The sequence below is a fragment of the Pongo abelii genome, chromosome 9, assembly GCF_028885655.2.
Source record: "Pongo abelii isolate AG06213 chromosome 9, NHGRI_mPonAbe1-v2.0_pri, whole genome shotgun sequence".
NCBI classification, from domain to species: domain Eukaryota; kingdom Metazoa; phylum Chordata; class Mammalia; order Primates; family Hominidae; genus Pongo; species Pongo abelii.
In genome coordinates this window covers 65,984,243-66,005,058 of record NC_071994.2, presented here as the reverse complement: position 1 = coordinate 66,005,058, position 20,816 = coordinate 65,984,243, and the positions used below count along the sequence as shown (strand labels likewise).

General features: G+C 46.1%; 1 protein-coding gene across 2 annotated transcripts in view; it reads right to left on the bottom strand.

Moving 5' to 3' along the window:
• Positions 1 to 20,816, bottom strand: part of GALNT18 (polypeptide N-acetylgalactosaminyltransferase 18) — a 350,806-nt gene that overhangs the window by 4,105 nt on the left and 325,885 nt on the right. For both annotated transcript variants that reach the window (XM_002822026.5, XM_054524653.2), the window contains one exon: positions 18,682 to 18,846. In XM_002822026.5, the coding sequence (XP_002822072.1) occupies positions 18,682 to 18,846 (165 nt within the window). The remainder of the gene's footprint in view (positions 1 to 18,681; positions 18,847 to 20,816) is intronic.

Below are 20,816 nucleotides of genomic sequence, written 5' to 3'. Positions count from 1 at the left end.
TGCTGCAATAAACATACATGTGCATGTGTCTTTATAGAATGATTTATGATCCTTTGGGTATATACCCAGTGATGGGACCACTGGGTCAAATAGTATTTCTAGTTCTAGATTCTTGAGGAATGGCCACACTGTCTTCCACAATGGTTGAACTAGTTTACAGTCCCACCAACAAGTGTAAAAGTGTTCCTATTTCTCCACATCCTCTCCAGCATTTGTTGTTTCCTTTTTAATGATCACCATTCTAACTGGTGTGAGATGGTATCTCATTGTGGTTTTGATTTGCATTTCTCTAATGACCAGAGATAATGAGCATTTTTTCATGTGTCTGTTGCCTGCATAAATGTCTTCTTTTGAGAAGTGTCTGTTCATATCCTTTACCCACTTTTAGATGGGGTTGTTTGTTTCTTGTAAATTTGTTTGTTCTTTGTAGATTCTGGATATTAGCTCTTTGTCAGATGGCTAGATTGCCAAAGTTTTCTCCCATTCTGTAGTTGCCTGTTCACTCTGATGGTTTCTTTTGCTATGCAGAAGCTCTTTAGTTTAATTAGATCCCATTTGTCAATTTTGGCTTTTGTTGCCATTGCTTTGTGTGTTTTAGTCGTGAAGTGTTTGCCCATGCCTATGTCCTGAATGGTACTGCCCAGGTTTTCTTCTAGGATTTTTATGGTCCTAGGTCTTACATTTAAGTCTTTTATCCATCTTGAGTTGATTTTTGTATAAGATGTAAGGAAGGGGTCCAGCTTCAGTTTTCTGCATATGGCTAGCCAGTTTCCCCAACACCATTTATTAAATAGGGAATCCTTTCCCCATTGCTTGTTTCTGTCAGGTTTGTCAAAGATCAGATTGTTGTAGATGTGTGGTGTTATTTCTGAGGGCTCTGTTCTGTTCCATTGGTCTCTCTCTCTGTTTTGGTACCAGTACCATGCTGTTTTGGTTACTGTAGCCTTGTAGTATAGTTTGAAGTTAGGTAGCCTGATGCATCCAGCTTTGTTCTTTTTCTTAGGATTGTCTTGGCTATGCAGGCTCTTTTTTGGTTCCATATGAACTTTAAAGTAGTTTTCTCTAATTCTGTGAAGAAAGTCAGTGGTAGCTTGATGGGGATAGCACTGAATCTATAAATTGCTTTGGGCAGTATGGCCGTTTTCATGATATTGATTCTTCCCACCCATGAGCATGGAATGTTTTTCCATTTGTTTGTGTCCTCTCTCATGTCCTTGAGCAGTGGTTTGTAGTTCTCCTTGAAGAGGTCCTTCACATCCCTTGTAAGTTGGATTCCAAGGTATTTTATTCTCTTTGTAGCAATTGTGAATGGGTGTTCACTCATGATTTGGCTGTCTGTTATTGGTGTATAGGAATGCTTGTGATTTTTGCACATTGATTTTGTATCCTGAGACTTTGCTGAAGTTGCTTATCAGCTTAAGGAGATTTGGGGTTGAGACAATGGGGTTTTCTAAATATACAATCATGTCATCTGCAAACAGGCAATTTGACTTCCTCTCTTCCTATTTGAATATCCTGTATTTCTTTCTCTTGCCTGACTTCCCTGGCCAGAACTTCCAATACTATGTTGAATAGGAGTGGTGAGAGAGGGCATCCCTGTCTTGTGCCAGTTTTCACCCATTCAGTATGATATTGGCTGTGGGTTTGTCATAAATAGCTCTTATTATTTTGAGATATGTTCCATCGATACCCAGCTTATTGAGAGTGTTTGGCATGAAGGGGTGTTGAATTTTACCGAAGGCCTTTTCTGCATCTATTGAAATAATGTGGTTTTTGTCACTGGTTCTGTTTATGTGATGGATTATGTTGCTTGATTTGTGTATGTTGAACCAGCCTTGCATCCCAGGGATGAAGCCAACTTGATCGTGGTGGATAAGCTTTTGGATGTGCTGCTGGATTCAGTTTGCCAGTATTTCACTGAGGATTTTCACATTGATGTTCATCAGGGATATTGGCCTGAAATTTTCTTTTTTTGTTGTGTCTCTGCCAGGTTTTGGTATCAGGATGATGCTGGCCTCATAAAATGAGTTAGGGAGGATTCCCTCTTTTTCTATTATTTGGAATAGTTTTGGAAGGAATGGTACCAGGTCCTCTTTGTGCCTCTGGTAGAATTCAGCTGTGAATCCATCTGGTCCTGGACTTTTTTTGGTTGGTAGGCTAGTAATTATTGCCTCAATTTCAGAGACTGTTATTGGTCTATTCAGGGATTCAACTTCTTCCTGGCTTAGTCTTGGGAGGGTGTATGTGTCCAGGAATTTATCCATTTCTTCTAGATTTTCTAGTTTTTTTGTGTAGAGGTGTTTATAGTATTCTCTGATGATAGTTTGTATTTCTGTGGGATCAGTAGTAATATCCCCTATATCATTTTTTATTGCATCTATTTGATTCTTCTCTTTTTTTTTTGTTGGTCTGGCTAGTGGTCTATTTTGTTGATCTTTTCAAAAAACCAGCCCCTGGATTCATTGATTATTTGAAGGGTTTTTCATGTCTCCATCTCCTTCAGTTCTGCTCTGATCTTAGTTATTTCTTGCCTTCTACTAGCTTTTGAATGTGTTTGCCGCTGCTTCTCTAGTTATTTTAATTTGATGTTAGGGTGTCAATTTTAGATCTTTCCTGCTTTCTCTTGTGGGCATTTAGTGGTATAAATTTCCCTCTACAACACTGCTTTAAATGTGTCCCAGAGATTCTGGTATGTTGTGTCTTTGTTCTCACTGGTTTCAAAGAACATCTTCTACTCTGTCTTCATTTTGTTATTTACCCAGTAGTAACTTAGGAGCAAGTTGTTTAGTTTCCATGTAGTTGTGTAGTTTTGAGGGAGTTTCTTAATCCTGAGTTCTAATTTGATTACACTGTGGTCTGAGAGACTGTTTGCTATGATTTCCGTTCTTTTGCAATTGCTGAGGAGTGTTTTACTTCCAATTATGTGGTAAATTTTGGAATAAATCCGATGAGGTGCTGAGAAGAATGTATATTCTGTTGATTTGGGGTGGAGAGTTCTGTAGATGTCTATTAAGTTCACTTGGTCCAGAGATGAGTTCAAGTCCTGGATATCCTTGTTAACCTTTTGCCTCGTTGATCTGTCTACTATTGACGGTGGGGTGTTAAAGTCTCCCACTATTATTGTGTGGGGGTCTAAGTCTCATTTTAGGTCTCTAAGAACTTGCTTTAGTAATCTGGGTGCAAGACTTAGACTCCCACATCATAATGGTGGGAGACTTTAACACCCCACCTCTAATGTTAGATCAATGAGACAGAAAATTAACAAAGATATCCAGGACTTGAACTCAGCTCTGGACCAAGTTGAACAACGAGAACACATGGACACGGCAGGGAGGGCATCACACAATGGGGCCTGTTGGTGGGTGGGGGGCTGGGGGAGGGATAGCATTAGGAGAAATACCTTATGTAGATGATGGGTTGATGGGTGCAGCAAACCACCATGGCATGTGTATACCTATGTAAAAAACCTGCACATTCTGCACATGTGCCCCAGAACTTATAGTTTAAAAAAAAAGGGAGATTGTTATTTGCAACAACATGGATAGAACTGGAGGTCATTATGTTAAGTGAAATAAACCAGGCACAGAAAGACAAATTTTGCATGTTCTTACTCATATATGGGAGCTAAAAATTAATTTAAAAAAAAATTGAATTCCTGGAGATAGAATGATGGTTACCAGAGGCTAAGAAAGGTAGTAGGGAGGAGAGGAAAAAGCAAGGATGGTTAATAGGTACAAAAATACAGTTTGATAGAGCTTATTCCTTCTAATAGTAATGCAACAGGGTAACTATAATTAATAATTTATTGTATACTTTAACTATAAAAGAGTAGAATTGGAATGTTTCTAACACAAAGAAATGATAAATGCTTGAGGTAAAAGATAACCCAATTATCCTGATTTGATCATTATACATTATATGCCTGTATGACAACATTACATGTACCCCATAAATATATTCAACTATTATGTACCCATTGATGTAGTCTGGATATTTGTTGAATGTGATCCCCAATGTTGCAGGTGGGGCCTGGTGGGAGGTGTTTGGATCATGGGGCTGGATCCCTCATGACGGGCTTGGGCCATCCCCTTGGTGAGAAGTGAGCTCTCTCAGCTCTGAGTCTACACGAGAGCTGGTCATTTAAAAGTGTGTGGCACCTCCTCCCACCACACTCTCTCCTGCCTTCATCTTGTGACCTGCAAGCTCCCAATTCATCTTCTGCCATGAGCAAAAGCTTCCTGAGGCCCTACCAGAAGCCATGCTTCCTGTACAGCCTGAAGAATCATGAGCCAATTATACCTCTTTTCTTTAATTTCTTTGTAGCAATGCAAGAATGGCCTAACACATCCATAATAATTAAAAATTTTTTTAAAAAATTTAAGACTAAAAAAAAAAAACTTCAGTTCTTACAACTGTTGAAATGGGCAGTACCTACTATGGTTAACATATACAACCCTATGACCCAACACTTCTGTCAGAAACGTTTATACCAAAAACATGTGCGTGAATGCTTTCTAGAACATGATTTATAAAACTAACCTGGAGAAAAACATCCATCAATAGTACAGCAGACATACAACTCACAGTATATTCATATAATGGAATCCTATATAGCAAGAAAAACTATAGCTATACTCGATAAGGATAAATCTCACCAATACAATGTTGAACAGAAGAAGCCAGACAAAATACAAACATTATTCTATTTATATAAACTTCCCCAACAGGTAAAATAAAGCCATGATGTGAAAGTCAGGATGGTGGTCAGCTCTGGGGAAAAGGGAGTGGGAAGGTGACGGGCAGGAAATCACAAAGGTGTTGCTGGCAGTCCTATTTCTTGAGCTGGGTGATGGAAACCTAGGGATTTGCTTTGTTTTAAACCATGGAGTTGAAAGTGTGTATTTTATACATGTTTCTGTATGTATCCGTGTTCTTCAATTAAAAAATTGAAATAAAAAATCCAGCTCCCTGAGAAGGGACTTTGAGTCACAGATGAAGGAGGCAGGGACTGAGAAGCAGGGGGTGCGGGTGGAGGGGACTGTGTATGTGTGTGTTGGGAGGGGATATGGGATTACCGACTTCCTGTGCTGGGGAGGTGGCCCAGCAGATCACACAAACCTATTCAGAAGCATTCACACAAATAAAGCAAGATCCCTCCTGCTGTGCCCCACACCCCAGGGCCCCCCCTGGGGAAAGCAGTGATTGTGTACTCAACAGCACAGAGACCAAAGAATAAACGGGAAACTGAAACAGCAGCTGCTGGGGCCCACCGGTTGCCAGGGAGAAACCTGCAGGCTTGGCCTCAAAGTCGGCCTCTGAAAGGGGCCCTTGGAGAAGCCTAGGAAGGGCCCTGGAATCCCCACGCTGAAAGAGACCTTGAAGGCCAGCCTCTCGCTCTCACATGCCGAATGGCCTCTGTGGCCATGGGGCCCTTCAGCTCTGCTTGGCACCCCCAGGGAGAAGGATCTCACCCCCTCCCAAACATGCAGTCTTCTCCCAGCTGCTCACCCTTGGAGCATGCTCCTCCCACTGAGCTAAAATCCTTGTCTTGAGCTCCCCTGAGGCTTCCCCAGAGGCCTGCTGTTCCTCCACACCTTCCCTTCTGGCAGAGGAGGTGAGGCCTGTGTCTCCCAGTTTTTCCCAGCATTTCCAGGTTTAACTTTCCCAGTTCCTGGCGGGACAATTTTGTATAATTTTCCAAACTGGTTGCCCTCCTTTGAACAAGCCCTGGCTAATTTCTGCCCCTCAGGACTGACCACAGTGCCCAGGGTCACTGCCTCATTTACACTGGACAAGAGGCCCCTTCAATATAGCCAAGGAATTGGCACTTTGGGGCCACATGGTGCTCCTGATGGGTGTGAAGCACAGCCTAGAGTTGTCCTCTCAAACTGCGGTCCACCTTGGGGGCCCATCCTGTCCCTTAGAGGCTAGACTTTTAGGCCCAGTGGCATCCCCTGTGCCAGTTGCTCCAAGCAAGGCCAGACCATTGCTCCATGGCCAACATTTCCTTAGCTTCTGTGTAAAACCCTATGGCCTGGGCATATCTGCTGCCCACACTCAGGCTGGGCTGTGTTGCTGATGCTTCTTGAACAGATCTGTGGCCAGTTCCCAGGCCCCGCCACAGTCCTGCCAGCCCAGTGGTTTGTCTTCCCCACCACGCTGGGAGCAGCACACAGGCAGGGGACCAAAACCAGCCCCGCTCTCTAATTTGCAAGATCTGTTGGCATTTCCGGAGCCAGGCAGAAAGGGAAGAGTGCTGAGCTAGGATGCTGAGGACACAGCTGCTTTCCTGGCAGTCGGCTGTGTGGCCTGGGCAAGGCTCTCCCCTCTTCTGGTTTCATTGTCTGCAGGCCCAGATGGTCATTTCTGTCCTGATTCCTGGAAAGATGAGCCAGAGGACTGATAGGAATCCCTTTATCAGCTATAAAACATATGGATCAGAGGATCAGGGTGGGGGCTGTGACCAAAGCGCACAACAAACAGGGGCCCGGACCAAGTGCCGCTGCCCACTCAGCTGAAGATTCTGGCTGCTCAGCTCATCCTTGGGGCCAGCCCAGGCCTTGCCAACAGCGAGGTGCTGTGCAGACCCCAGACCACCGACTCTTGGAGAAACACGTCCCACACAGAAGACACTACAGCCCCTTCTTTGCTTGCCTTCCAAGGGGCACCTTGCCAAGATCCAGAGAGGAAGGCAGGAGCAGAGGTCTCTGAGACGTAAAGCATCCTTCAGAGACTCCCATCTGACATTTCCCAGGCCCGGCCACAGCCTCAGCACCCTAGAGACTAGAAGTGCGGTGACCCTGGGCATTGGCTGCCTGAAGGGATGAGGGAGGGATGGATCACGGCCAAGAGTGGGGTTGGGGGAGGTGGGTGGATGGGACACAACCTCCGTAAGAATATCTGAGCCTGTCAGGGAGGGTGGAGTATGAGGCCAGGAGAGCTCCCTCCCTGGAGGCTGGGAGGGGGAGGGTCCTCTAGAACTGGTAGTAAGGCCACGGTGGGGCATCGCTGAGCAGAGCCCTAACCTGCTCCCTGGGAACACATCTGGGATATGGACAGAGGGGCCAGGCCACCCTTTGATGCTGGAGATCTTTAACAAAAATTATAAAAGGTTAAAAAGTTTAAAACTTTTAAGACAGAGATAGTACTGGCCACCAGCACTGTCTTCCTCCTGTCCCCCTTCTTGACCTCAGCCTCTTTCACTGAACAGACTTTCTTCTTCTTCTCGGAAAATTTCATTCACAAACATTGCAAAGAAGCCTTCCTTTCCCACACTCAGTGCTTTCCTGGGAAGTTCAGCGCAGTGGGAGCAGCCTCGTGTTTTACTAACTGTACTTCTGCCTGCAGGTTCTGCAGCTGAGATGAGAGGAATAACAACTATCACTTATTTACCATTTGCCTAGTACTATGCCAAATGCTTTACATGCCCAATTCCAGGTCTTCCTGACAAAAGCCCTGAGAGGTAGAATAATTGTCCCCATTTTACAGGCTCGGAGACTGAGGCTCAGAGAGGCTGGGAGACTTGTTCAGGGTCACATGGTCAGTAAATGAGTCATAAGTAGTGGCAGGCTGGGAACCCAGGGGGGTCTGCCCCTTTACGTTCCTCACTGGGATGGTGGCCAGCCCCAGCCCTTGCCTATCACAGTGGTGGTGCCCCAATGCCTAGGGTGGAGAAGGGTCACCTCAGCCAGCTTCAAAATTAGGTCTGTTTCCTCTGAGGTCCCTCTGCAGAGACACTATTCATTAATCCTTCCATCCATTCAAAAAATATTTAATGACTGCCTACCATTCTAGGCCACTGAGATATATCAGTGACTAAACAGAAAAAGATCTTTGCTTTTGTAGAGACTGTATTCTAGGAGGGAAAGCAGAATAATAAATTCCAAAGCATGCGAGAATGTGATAAGGTTGTATACAAAAATATAGACAGGAAAAGAGGCTCAGGGGTGGTGGTGAGCTGGAGGCAGACGGCAATTGTAAGAGATGGCCAGGGAAATCCTCAATCAAAATTGAGATCTCAGCAAGGACAAGGAGGAGGGGAGGAGGTGGCCCAGGGCAGAGGTGGGGGAGTCATGGGCCCCGAGCTTGGGGTTAGCGGGAGGAGATGAGGTCCAAGAGGTGCGGGTAAGTGAATAGGGCCTTGTGGCCACTGAACAGACTTTGGCTTTTTATTGTTTTCTTGACATGGAGTCTCACTCTGTCACACAGGCTGGAGTGTAGTAGCAGGATCTCGCCTCAGTGCAATCCCAGGTTCAAGTGATTCTCCCGCCTTAGTCTCCCAAGTAGCTGGGATTACAGGCACGCACCATCATGCCTTGCTAATATTTGTATTTTTAGGAGAGATGGGGTTTTGCCATGTTGGCCAGGCTGGTCTCGAACTCCTGACCTCAGGTGATCTGCCTGCCTCAGCCTCCCAAAGTGCTGGAATTACAAGCAAGACTTTGGCTTTTAATCTGAATGACAGGGCCAGCCATTGCAGAATCTGACTGACAGGTGAACCAGGTCACTCTGGGTGGTGCTGTGTTGGGCACAGAGCATTGAAGGAAGAAGGGACACATGTTAGCCGACTTCTGTCCTCACTCTCAGGGTCCAACCTGCAGCCTCTGGGCCAGTCTCATGGCTCTAGGCTGGGGCTTCATGCAGAGACCTGGGCTGGCCCCTCCCTCTGTGGAGGGCACAGTCACTTGGTTCACCAGCCCTGTCATCTACATTATTTGTGTAATACTACAACTACATAATCTGGAAACACACAATACTTTTAATTAAAGAATTTAAATAAGGGCAATTAAACCTGGCAGGAGAGAAGCCGTAGCACACAGAGAACTTAATTGGAATGAAAACCAAATTAAATATGGAAACAGCAGCTAAAAGAAAAAAATCGAATGTATAGAATTTCGAAGGCTAATAACAATTCCTAGAGCCAGGTTCCCTCCTCCCAGCCTAATTCCTCCTCCTCCTGGGCCTCTCAGGAATAGGAACTGGAAAGGCATGAGCAGAAGCAAAGAACCTAGGACTCTGTGCCCTGCCTTGGCCACGTGACCCCAGGAAAATGGCTGAGCCACTCTAGGCTTCAGTCTTCTCACTTGCAAAAGGAGACAGAGCATGCTGGGGCACTCAATTTGTGTCTCAACATAGAGAACTGTGTGTAGACTGGGGCGTGTGGAAGCCACAGTCCATGAGCCTCTTGGGCACCAAGGAGCAGATCCCAGGTTATTACACAGCCAAGCACCTCTCTGCCTCAGTTTCCCAAGTGTGTGTCTGTGGTGCCTATGTGTAGTACAGACTGACTGGCCTGTTCCTCCTGGAATGTAAGAGTTAGAGTCACCTGGGGGCTTGTTAAACTATAGATCACTGCCCCTCTCACTTCTGATTCACTAGGTCTGAGATAAGGCCTGAAAATGTGCCTTTTAAAGTTCCCAGGTGCTGTTGCATTGGTGGTGGTGGTCTGGGACCACACTTTGAGACCACAAGCTATGACCCCCTTTCAGGAAAGGGTTGGGCCCAGCTGGTCGCTTGCACCCTGAGGTGGAACATCTGGAGTATTTGCGTTAAGCTCAGGCTGGTCTTACTTTTGTAATCAAGGAGTTCACAAGGACGCTGTGTGTGTACTAACTCGTGTATTCCAAATACTTCTCTGCTTATTTCAGAATTCCCATTCCACTTTCCTTTTTAATTAATTTTCCACGGGCAAGCGGCCCAGTGGGTCTTTGGCTTTAAGCATGGTGAGCTCAGGAGTTTCTAGGTTAAATAGTTAATGATTAGTAATCAAATACTTCAAAGCATGTGTGGGACATTACAGCTAGTTAAAGAAACCCTGAGATTAAGTCTTTTTTTTTTTGGTAGAGTTAAGTGCTCTTTTTGTATTATGAATACTCAACACCTGATTTACTAGTAAAGATTTTTGTTTTTTTTTTTTTGTTTTTTTGTTTTTTTTTAAGTACTTGGGTGTTCTCTTTCTTAGTCTCACCTTTGCCTGAGTGAGATTCTGCCCGGGGCTTGTTGTGTGAAGGGCCCCTTGGACTGAAGATGGGGTAACAGGAACATCAAGTGCAAAAGCACAGGTAGAGAGGGGTAATGGAGACAGCAGGATGGCTGGAGGGAGTTTGCTGAGGAGGTAGGGATCCAGCCAGTCCACACATATTTGCAATAGGCTCAGCAGGGAGCCCCCAGCCCCAAACTCCCATTGCAGCAATCCACTGGTTTTCCAGAGGCAGGACAAGGGACCATGGTATGGTGGTTTAAAGCATGGACCCCAGAGGCAGGATTCCCAGATCTGATTTTTGACAAATGACTCAATCTCTCCATGCCTCAGTTTCCTCCTCTGTAAAATTGGGGATAATTATAGTAAGTACCTTATAGCACTACCATAGGGATTAAGTAACATTTATAAAACAGAGTACTGCAGGGCACATAGTAAACACCATATAAATGTTTGAGCAATACATTTTAAAATCTCACCCAGGTCTGGGTAGTGGGGAGCTGAGCCGTTACAGCTAGTCCCGGTCCCTGATATCTGTGGGATGAGGGAGAGGAGGGAAGTGCTGACTTCCATAAACCAAAAATAACTAATAGCACATCCAAGGCCTAAACGAAGCTTTGTCAGTCCCTCAAAACTGGACAGTTCTACACTTGTCCCTTCATATGACATGGAAATGAAAGGCTGTTTTATTCTGGAGCTATAATGAAATACTCGATTATTGTCTTTTCTTTTCAACACAAAAGGTTCTCGAAGTTGGACTTGCTGACAGCACTTGGCGATTGGAGCAGGAGAAAGTCAAGGACTCCTCCTCCTCCTCCTCCAGCAAGGGGAAATTCTTTGGCAGAATTAGTGGTGTTCCCTGGGAAATGGGCTCTGCAAATAGATTCGTCTTTGCGTGCGTTACTCATCTTGCATCAAATTATCAAATTAGACCTCACAAATCAGAGCCAATTGTCCCCTGACAGGCAGCTTTGGCTAGGGGCTCAGTCTCTTCCGGGCAGCCTCATCTAGTCTTGAAAATTTCTCCTTTCCTGGCATTAACAGATATTTCTGTGGCTATCCGCAATGTTCCCCACTTGGAAAATGCATCAGTGCTGCTCTGAGAATGAAGCAAGCGCAGGGTGCTGGGGTGTGGCGTCTGCCCTGCATGCCCTTGAACTCCAAGCTCGGCCTTGCCAACGTTCCCGCCAAAGAACCCAGAGTCTGAGGGCAACATGAAATACAGTCTCAACACCCTGAGATTTCATCAGATCCTCCTGTTTTTAAAAATACTCATTTAAATTTGCATTCCACTTCATGCAATATGCATATGTTTTAGTATAAAATATTTCCACCTCCCTCCTCCAAATCTGAGGTGATCGGAAGAAGTGCGTGTTTATGCCGTAACTTTGAGTATCCTACATAATGCATATCTGTGTACCACAGGTGGGATGCACTACCACCTAAAAGTGTTCACTGTAGGAACTGGGGATTTTCCAGCTAAGCAGGACCCTTGGACTATTAACATGAAATGTTTTTGAAATATTGTTATATGACTTTTTATTTTCTTCAGTGAGCATGCATGCATCCAAGGACAGTCACTGAGGTAGGATTTTGTTCATCTTTGGGGCTCCCACAAACCTAGCTCAAGACCTTGCACACAGGGGGGCCTTTGGTTAAGATTTGTGAATTTTTTAAAAAGACTCCTTCATTTGATCAACAGCATGCTGGGTGCCGCCTCTGTCTCTGGCTTTTCATTAGGTGCTGGAGATACTGAAGTGTGAGACACAGTCCTGCCCTCTAGTCTGTTGGCTGATGGAAGAAGAGAGGGACATGGGTTGAAATAAGGGGTAAATGATGCCATAAAGTGTGATTAAGAGTGTCATTTTCAAATTTGTGATGCTTTGTATTCAGGCTGGCCCAGTGAGAATTCTAGGTGGAAAAAACCCTTCTCAGGGTTTGCCATCTAACTTCGGGAGCTTAGAATTACAGAATTTCAGGGTCTGTAAGCCCTTAAAATCACCCAGCCCAACTCCATTGACAGCTGTAGAGCCTTTGACAACCTGCTGATGGTCCCCTGAACTCACCACCTGCCCAAGCCATCAGCCTCATGGCCAGCTCTATGAAGCAGCAGCTCAATAAATTGCTCCTGATTTCCCCCTGCTGGTCCTCCCTCAGGGCTACACAGGACAACCCTGCTGGGCCCTTGCACAAGGCAGCCCTTCAGAGATCTGCAGGTAGAACACTGACCTTTCTGAGCAATTTCTGGTCTTAAATAGTCCTCAATCCTTTAGCCATGCATTCAAACATATAGATGGACTTTCAGAAAGTGGGAGCTTGGAGGACCACATAACAACAGCCTTCCTAAAGCAAGACTTCTCAATAACATCTTTGAACAGAGGACTCCCTCTAACATTAGGCCATTACAAACCATTCAAAGGAATGATGGTAGTTGCAGGAGGAGAGGTGGCCTTGTTACTACTGAGAGTTAGTCCTCTGCTTTGCTTCACAAGTATCCTGCCACAGAGTTCTTCTCTGTATGACCTGATATTTGCCTCTTCCCTCTCCCTCCACTGGTCCAGGGATCACTGACCAAATGCCTCTTTTTTCACAGAAATCCATCACTGAATCCCAGAATCCCCCAAATCTCAGTATGGAGGCTACTCTCAGAAGGTTGAAAGACAAATACTTAATGCATACGAATTTATCATCCCAGTAGGTAGTTAGTTTTAGAAGTTCTTTAATCCTGGAGGAATCACAAACAGGAAAAAAATCACTGAAGGCAACAACTGCCACTTCTAATATTATGAAGTTTTGTCATGTGCTGATGCAGGAGACATCAGCTGTTTAGAGAGGGTGTATAGCTTGAGGGAGGCAATTCTGCCTGCCCACCAAATGTTCTTAAACATAGGGCTGGCAATGGTCCTGTATTGAGAATCACTCCACCGCCCAACTACCATCATCTAATCCATCATTGTGTAATAATAACCTGCTGAAATGTCTCTCAAAGTCCTCCCTGATAGCTGTATGTCCCCACACCCCTGTGGCAACCAAGTCCTCCTATCTCTTCCCGGGACAATGAAACAGTCTCCTCCCTAACTTGTTTCCCTGTTTCCAGCCTCTTTCCTTCTGATCCACCCTGCTTTCAGCTGCCAGGGGGATTTTGCACACCCCACCATGGAAATCTACTACTTAAGAACCTTCCCCATTCCTTCCTTCTGTTTTTTTTTTTTTTTTTTTTTTAAAGATTAAGGTTAAAATCTATTTTTTTATTATACTTTAAGTTTTAGGGTACATGTGCACAATGTGCAGGTTACATATGTATACATGTGCCATGCTGGTGTGCTGCACCCATTAACTCGTCATTTAGCATTAGGTATATCTCCTAAAGCTATCCCTCCCCGCTCCCCTCACCCCACAACAGTCCCCAGAGTGATGTTCCCCTTCCTGTGTCCATGTGTTCTCATTGTTGAATTCCCACCTATGAGTGAGAATATGCGGTGTTTGGTTTTTTGTTCTTGTGATAGTTTACTGAGAATGATGATTTCCAATTTCATCCATGTCTCTACAAAGGACATGAACTCATCATTTTTTATGGCTGTATAGTATTCCATGGTATATATGTGCCACATTTTCTTAATCCAGCCTATCATTGTTGGACATTTGGGTTGGTTCCAAGTCTTTGCTATTGTGAATAGTGCTGCAATAAAGATACGTGTGCATGTGTCTTTACAGCAGCATGATTTATAGTCCTTCGGGTATATACCCAGTAATGGGATGGCTGGGTCAAATGGTATTTCTAGTTCTAGATCCCTGAGGAATCACCACACTGACTTCCCCACAAGGGTTGAACTAGTTTACAGTCCTTCTGCTTTTAATGTGAAGTCTACCTCCTTGGTATGGCTTTCAACAACCACCATTATCTGCTCTACATGACTCTAAGTCTTATCTCCTATTTGTCCCATCAAAAACTCTAAATTCTGCACACACCAGACAATGGATTCCTACTCCTAAAATATGCTCGGCTATTTCATGTCTTTGCCCAAGTGAGCCTCTACTTGGGATGTTCTATGCTTGGAAACTGTCTCTACAACCTTTATGATATAAATCAAACAAGCCTCCTACGTGAAGCCATCTCTGAGTTCTGCAGACCAAGTCGGTCATCCCAGGCTCTCAGAACACAGCACACCCCTCGGTTTCTGTTCTCATCATTCGGTTCTGTTGTGTTTACATGCCCATGAGCTCCTTGAGGGCAGAGGCTGTGTCTGATTTATATCTGCATTCCTCCTGTCCAACCCCCCATGCTCAATAAATGTTTGATGAACAACTAAAGGAAAGACTGTTCATCATTGGAAAATTGCTCATCAGAGTCCTGCACATCAGCGATGCCAAGAGATGTTTTCATCAAATGTGGTTTCTCAGTGTCAGTATCTAACGCTGTCCTGGTTCAGCCTGAAGTATTGGAAATTCAGAAGAGCTTGCGGGGGTTAGAAGAAATGTATTTTATTTGTTAAGCAGAAAATCAGGGTATGAGATGGAACACTAAGATATGCAAATGCCTATCTTCTTGGTAGGAGAACCTGGGAAAACACACTAGATTATTTTAAAATTAATTCAGCCTGAGTGTCTGTGGAGCTTAAATGTGGTCCTCAGGAGAATAAATAGTGCATAATGTGAAACCAGAAAGGAGATTTGAAATGCACCCAGTAAAATCTCCTTTCAGCCCAACTTCAGTACCGGAACATTCTAGTTGGTAGGATCTGAATGCAATTTGCAAAGATTAAAACCTGTTGCAAGAAAATTAGCCCAAGCACAAGACTTTAATCATTTAAGAGGCTCCTGGCTTCTTCAGGCCTTGTCAACAGCAACTCCTCACCAATGAGGGCTTGAGGAGAGATTCCAGGTCACTGATAAATATTGATCATTTTGCAGTAAGCAAAACTTTCACATATATTAATTATTAAATAGCAAGTGAGAGTGGCTGCTCTGGGTCTGCAAACTAGGAATTCAAAAATAGTATTTCCAAACAGTTCCCTTTTGTGGAAGGATCAAATATATGGTTGCCAAAGCACTCTGGGGAGTTTTAATTAGACATATGCCAAAGTGGCTGAAAACTGCCCAGTCACTGAAGAGCCGTGTGCCACAGATGCCTGCTTTATTGATTGCTATGTCTGTTTAAACAGGAATTGTGTGGGGCTGCCTTTTCACGCCATGCCCTGGGATAACGGAAGGAGGGAGCTGGAACTTGGGGTGACTTTGCCTCAAGGAAGCCCATTTTACAACTGTTTCCTTCTCTGCCATAGCCAGGATGGACAGACAAGATGGGAGGAGTGGGGAGCGCTGGCCACAGCCCCAAGGCATCTAGGTGTGCACAGGAGATGAGGCTGAGTTACTCCAGTGGGGACCTCAGAGCGTGGGTGAGAAGGATTCTGTGAGGGCTGGAAAGAGGGTAGAAGTGTCTGGGTGCAGGTCTTGGATGTCAAAGCAGCCTGGGCTTCAGATTCAGCCAGTGAATCTACCACTCTCAGGCCATGTGATCTTGGAGGGTGACTTCATCTCAATGTCTCATATTGGAGGTGGGCTTGCTGTGCTATTAACCTCAAACTGTATAAGGCTGAACACAGAAAGGCTGAGGCTCACAGGCAGAGGAGTCTGAAGAGGGCTGGATGCTTATTTCAGTTCAGGAATACCCATGTCTGGATGACACCAAGTCCCCAGTGCTGCAAGTGCCTGGCTGGGCTGTGGCCTCCAGGGGCTATTCCAGGACAGCCCGGAGGCCACTGCTCATCCTCCTCCTGCAGTAATCTGAAGCAGTACTCTTGTCGATTAGAGGACTCCTGGTGATGCCTGTCAACATTTCCAGCCCACACCACCAAAGCTGAGCTCCTAGGATTGGCCTTAGAGCCTGTGCTAAGAGGAGACTTTGGGGGCTGACGCAGGCCATGAAGACCCCAGAGTCATGGAGGAAGAAATGGCTAAACCTTCAGACTGCATCTCAATCTCCTGCTAAGTCTTCATCCTGCTTCTTTCCTTTTTTGAATCTCTCCTAATCTAGCTTCACAATCCCTGCCGGAGGGGGCTTTCAAAATCCCAGACCTAAACATGACCTGGGGTTACATATCCTCATCTCCCACAGAACCAAATCCCCCAGGCCCTGTGGCCTCCAGGCCTGGCCCAGTTGGCCCTCCAGACTCTTCAGCCGCTCCCCACTGTGCCCTCCAGGATCGGCCACCCCTGACTCCCGGCAGCTCCCCGAGCACGGCCTGCTTTCGATGTCACAACTTTCACACATGCTGTTTCCTCTCCCTGGAATGCCCTTCACTCCTTCCAAAGAGACCAGGCTCCCAGGTTCTTAACATTCATTCCCAGTTAAGTACATTGTCTCCTGAGAAGCCACCAGCCCTGCCCACCCCTAGCTGCACCACTACCAACTTCCTGCGTGGTTCCATTCGTTCCATTCACAGATGGCAGGGCAAGCTGAACCCAGAGGTCCAGCAGGTCTGGCTGAGGGCAGTAGAAAATGGTCCCTTGTGACCTCCATAGACTCTGAAGACAGTCTCAGGCATGAAGCCCATTTAGCCCCAGCAAAGTCAGTCCCACTCACCTCCACGGAGCCCGGAATATGCACTCAGGACCCTGTTGTCTCCAACCTGCAAGCCTACTTTGCACCTAGCCTGACTTGAGAAACAACAGCCATCCGTCACCGGGTATATACCTAACTGTCCTTCCACACACCACACACCCCAGGCCTCCCTCTGCCTCTCAACTTGAAGGAGGAAAGGAGGGAAATGTAGCCCCATTCTCTGGCCCCTGAGCTGGAAATCTGGCAGAGGAAAGTGACGAAGGCTTCTGCCAGGCACAGTGTCGAGTCAGCAACAGCTCCCAGCTGGGTCTGGTGTTTCCACAGAGAGGGAGGTGGGAGGATGAACACCCTGTGTCTCAAGCCTCAGCCCTGACCTCTGGCCTTCTCCCACGTGGCCACTTCCAACATAGCTTCAGTGATGAGAAGTAAGAGAGAATTTGAACTATTTCATAAATAATGACCAACATGAGCACCTTGGGCATGTTCGTTAACTTCTCTGGGACTCAGTTTCCTCATCTATGAGGTCAGGTGGTACCTATCACATCTGGTTGTGGTGAGGATTAAATGAGTTAATATATGCCTGACACATATTAAGTACTGTATGAATGTTAGCTGTTATTCCTATTGGGATAGAACTTTATAGTTTACAGCACATGTCAAAGGTTACATAGACAGGAAGGAGCAGGAGCCATGAGTCCTTTGCATGAGTTCCCTTTCGTTGAACCCCCCGCACTTTGCAGGGTGAGCTGGGACTCACAGAGCTGCCACCTGCATCCTCCACCTGCCCTCGGAAATGCTCCCATTTGGCTCCTGGGCTCCTCTCCACCATCTGCTTTCCTGTGTTCACAAAGCCCTGGCTTAGGCTCTTGGTTCTGCTTTCTAACTAGCTCCTAAGTCCATGACCTTGTTTTGAACTTCCAGCTCAGTATTGACATTCACCGTTTATTTAGGACCTAAGAGTCTCTGTAAGTCCTCTAATTCTGCACACCCAGACCACAGTCAAAGGTGCCCTATGCCCATAGAATATGATGTAGCTGGGACTCTCCTTACCAGCACCCTTACTACAGGGAGAGTAACTGGATGCCACGATTGGAATCAAGGTATAGCCAGCTTCCAAAGCTCCTTGCAGTGCCCCCAGCAGCCTCCATCCTCACCAGGGGAGAAGCAGCTTGCCGGGAGGCTGGAGTCAGGGACTCCTGCCACTCAGTCCATGAATACAGGTGTTCCCTCCCGAACTTCCCTGGGAGTGTCCCACCATGTACAGCCCCCAGGCGGCCCTGAGGCTCCACAACCCCATGGGCTCCCTCACTTCCTGTTATTAACACTTTACCTGCTCCACCTGGGAGGCAGGCATCGCTATCTGTGGCTGAAAACGGATCCTACCTTAGCAGATTCCCTGGTGACTAGGAGACCTCTGGGCAGAGGCAGAAGTTCTCCTCAAAGCTAGGCATCTAGATCCTTGGCCACCATTCTATAATGGGAGCTACTAGGGGCCAGTAAAGAGCAGGAAGTCAAATATGGGCCCCTGAATTAACAGAGACTTAATAAAGGAATGTCCCACGGTCACTAGTGTGGGGACCGCCTTTCACCAAATGGCCCCAAGATGCTGTCTGGCAAGGAAACCTCTTCTCCCAGAGTGACCCAATACTTCGTGGAAGGCAGAAGGGGTTGCAGATCAGAGACCCAGCACTGTCTACACCTGGGAGACTGGGGGCTCCATCTCGTGAGCAGAGGCTTGTATAGGAGAAACGTGAAGGTTTAAAGTCAGAAAGACCCGAGTTTATATCCCAGCCCCACCCCAGCTGTGAGACTCTGGGCAGGGGACTCCTATCTCTGAGCCTCAGTTTCCTTATATCTAAAAATTAAGTACAATAATAAAATCATTATAATAAAACAACAATAATAAACTCCCTCAGAGCCAATATCACAGGGGTCAATAATTAACACATGAGACCCACAGCACATGGTAATTTGATCAGTTAATCCCTGAGAAGCAAAGCAGCCTGAAGCCACAGCCTCACTACTGCCAGTCTCTCTCTCCTTCCCCTTCCCCTCTCCTCCATCACCTCCCTGGCCCCTGAGGCCACTCTCCTGGTTTTCCACCACGGCTGCCTCTGTGCCCGGGCTCTGGGGCTGTTACCTGAGAGAACTGCCAGTGAAGCTTCATCCTCTTGGCTTTGGCGTAGCTGCACTCGATGAGCCGGGGTCGGCTGTTGACGTCTACCAGGCATCGGTTGTCATCGTCATCCACGGTGGGGCTCAGAATGCCCACATGGATCTGCTGACTGCTCGTGTAGTACACGTTCTGGGGGCAGAGGGAGGGAGAGAGTGTGGATAAATGCCAACGATCACAGAGACAGGAGGGTAGGTGGTGATTCTTCCAGGCAGCTGGCAGAGAAGCCACAGTTAGGGAAGACCCTGGAGTCTTCACATCCAGTGGCCTTCAGATTATTTTCTATTGCAATGGACAAGAAGAAACCCTTTTACATTATGATCCGGTATAGTGTCTGGTCCACCTGTATAACTACAAGAAATAAAATACCCTTACATATGTAATATACACTGATTTCTATTCTAATCTTTCATTGGAAAACATTGGTCATAACGTTTTAAATTGATTTCTTCACCCAGTTTACAAACCCTTCTTTTTAATTTTTCTTTTCTTTTTTTTGGAGACAGAGTCTTGCTCTGTTGCCCAGCCTGGAGTGCAGTGGCGCTATCTCAGCTCACTGCAACCTTCCGTCTCCCAGGTTGAAGTGATTCTCCTGCCTCCGCCTCCTGAGTAGCTGGGATTACAAGTGCGTACCACCATGCCCGGCTAATTTTTGTATTTTTAGTAGAAACGGGGTTTTACCGTGTTGGTCAGGCTGGTCTCAAACTCCTGACCTCATGATCTGCCCACCTTAAATCCATTATTTACAGATTCCCCGATTTCCTCCCTTCATAAATATTTCATGTCAGATACTGTGCTTTGTCAGAGTAAAAAGCCTGGATCGCGCCTTCAGGGAGCGCAGAGTCTTGTGGGATGGGAGATGTGTAACACATAATTTCCATGCACACTAAGACTGTGCGGAGCAGGAGGTAGCAAACTTTTTCTTAAAGGGCAGGATGACAAATGTTTGGTTTTGTGGGTGTGCTGGGGAGTCCCCAAGACCACCCCTCAGCTAAATGATTTTCTATGGGGACTCACAGGACTCAGCACATAGCTGTACTCACTGCTATGATTTATGACAGCAAAAGGATACAAAATAATCCCAAAAGGAAAAGGAGAAAGGCTCCTGGACAAAGCCTGGGGAAACCAGGCCCAAGTTTCCAAGGGTCCCCTCCCGGGGGAGTTGCACAGGACATGCTCAATTCCTCTGAGCTGTGACAACACATGGGAAATGCTGTCTACCAGAGAAGCACGTTAGAGACGCAGCACCCAGTGTTTTTACTGGGGGCTGTCACATAGGCAGCCTCTGCCTGGTATGCACCAAAATCCCAGGCTTCCAGAAGGAAAGTGGGTGGTAAACCTAGGCTGTTTGTATAATCAGATTAAGCACAGAGAGCCACTCTTATCAGTTCTGCTGCGAATCCTGAGACCCAGGCTCTCAGATGCTAACCTCATAAGCAAGCCTTTCAAAGGACAGCAGCCAGGCCCGCTCTGCAAACTCCTTTCTGCACAGAGGACCGTACAGTAGGAGAGGAGAAAACTCAACTCTCCTACTGTAGTGCAAACACATCCCAGAAAAAAAACATAAACAAATGTCTGTGTTTCATTAACACATCATTTACAAAAGTAGGAGTCTCCCATGGGCTGTAGTTTGGGCCTGGCCTAGGGGAAGGCCACGTGACGCTTGGCCTTCAACGTTTTCAGCAACTTCTCTCAGCCCTGAGCTGTGGTTCCCAATCAGGGCTTCAAGTGAAAAGTCTTAGCGTTCTGTGAACTCTTCTTCTCACATTGCTAAAGGCATTAACATGCTGCCACCCTCATCATTAGTGCCCCCCTGCCCCATTGATTAGGCTCCAGAAACAAACCAAAATACCACACTTTGCCACTTTAGGTTAGAATATTCAGGGTGTTCTCTCCGGTTATCTTGATATGTTCAAAAATTCTCATTGGCAAATGTTTTTGATTAATTCAAAATGGCAAAATGATGTATTTCTTGCTTTAGTAAAAGAGGGTGGTTGACAAGTACGTTTTAAACCTGTGTGCTAGGCCATAAAAGGGACAGAAGTGGAAAGAAGGCAGTGCAGGTGAGGAGGGTGAGTAAGGGCGGTCCTTCACGGCAGATT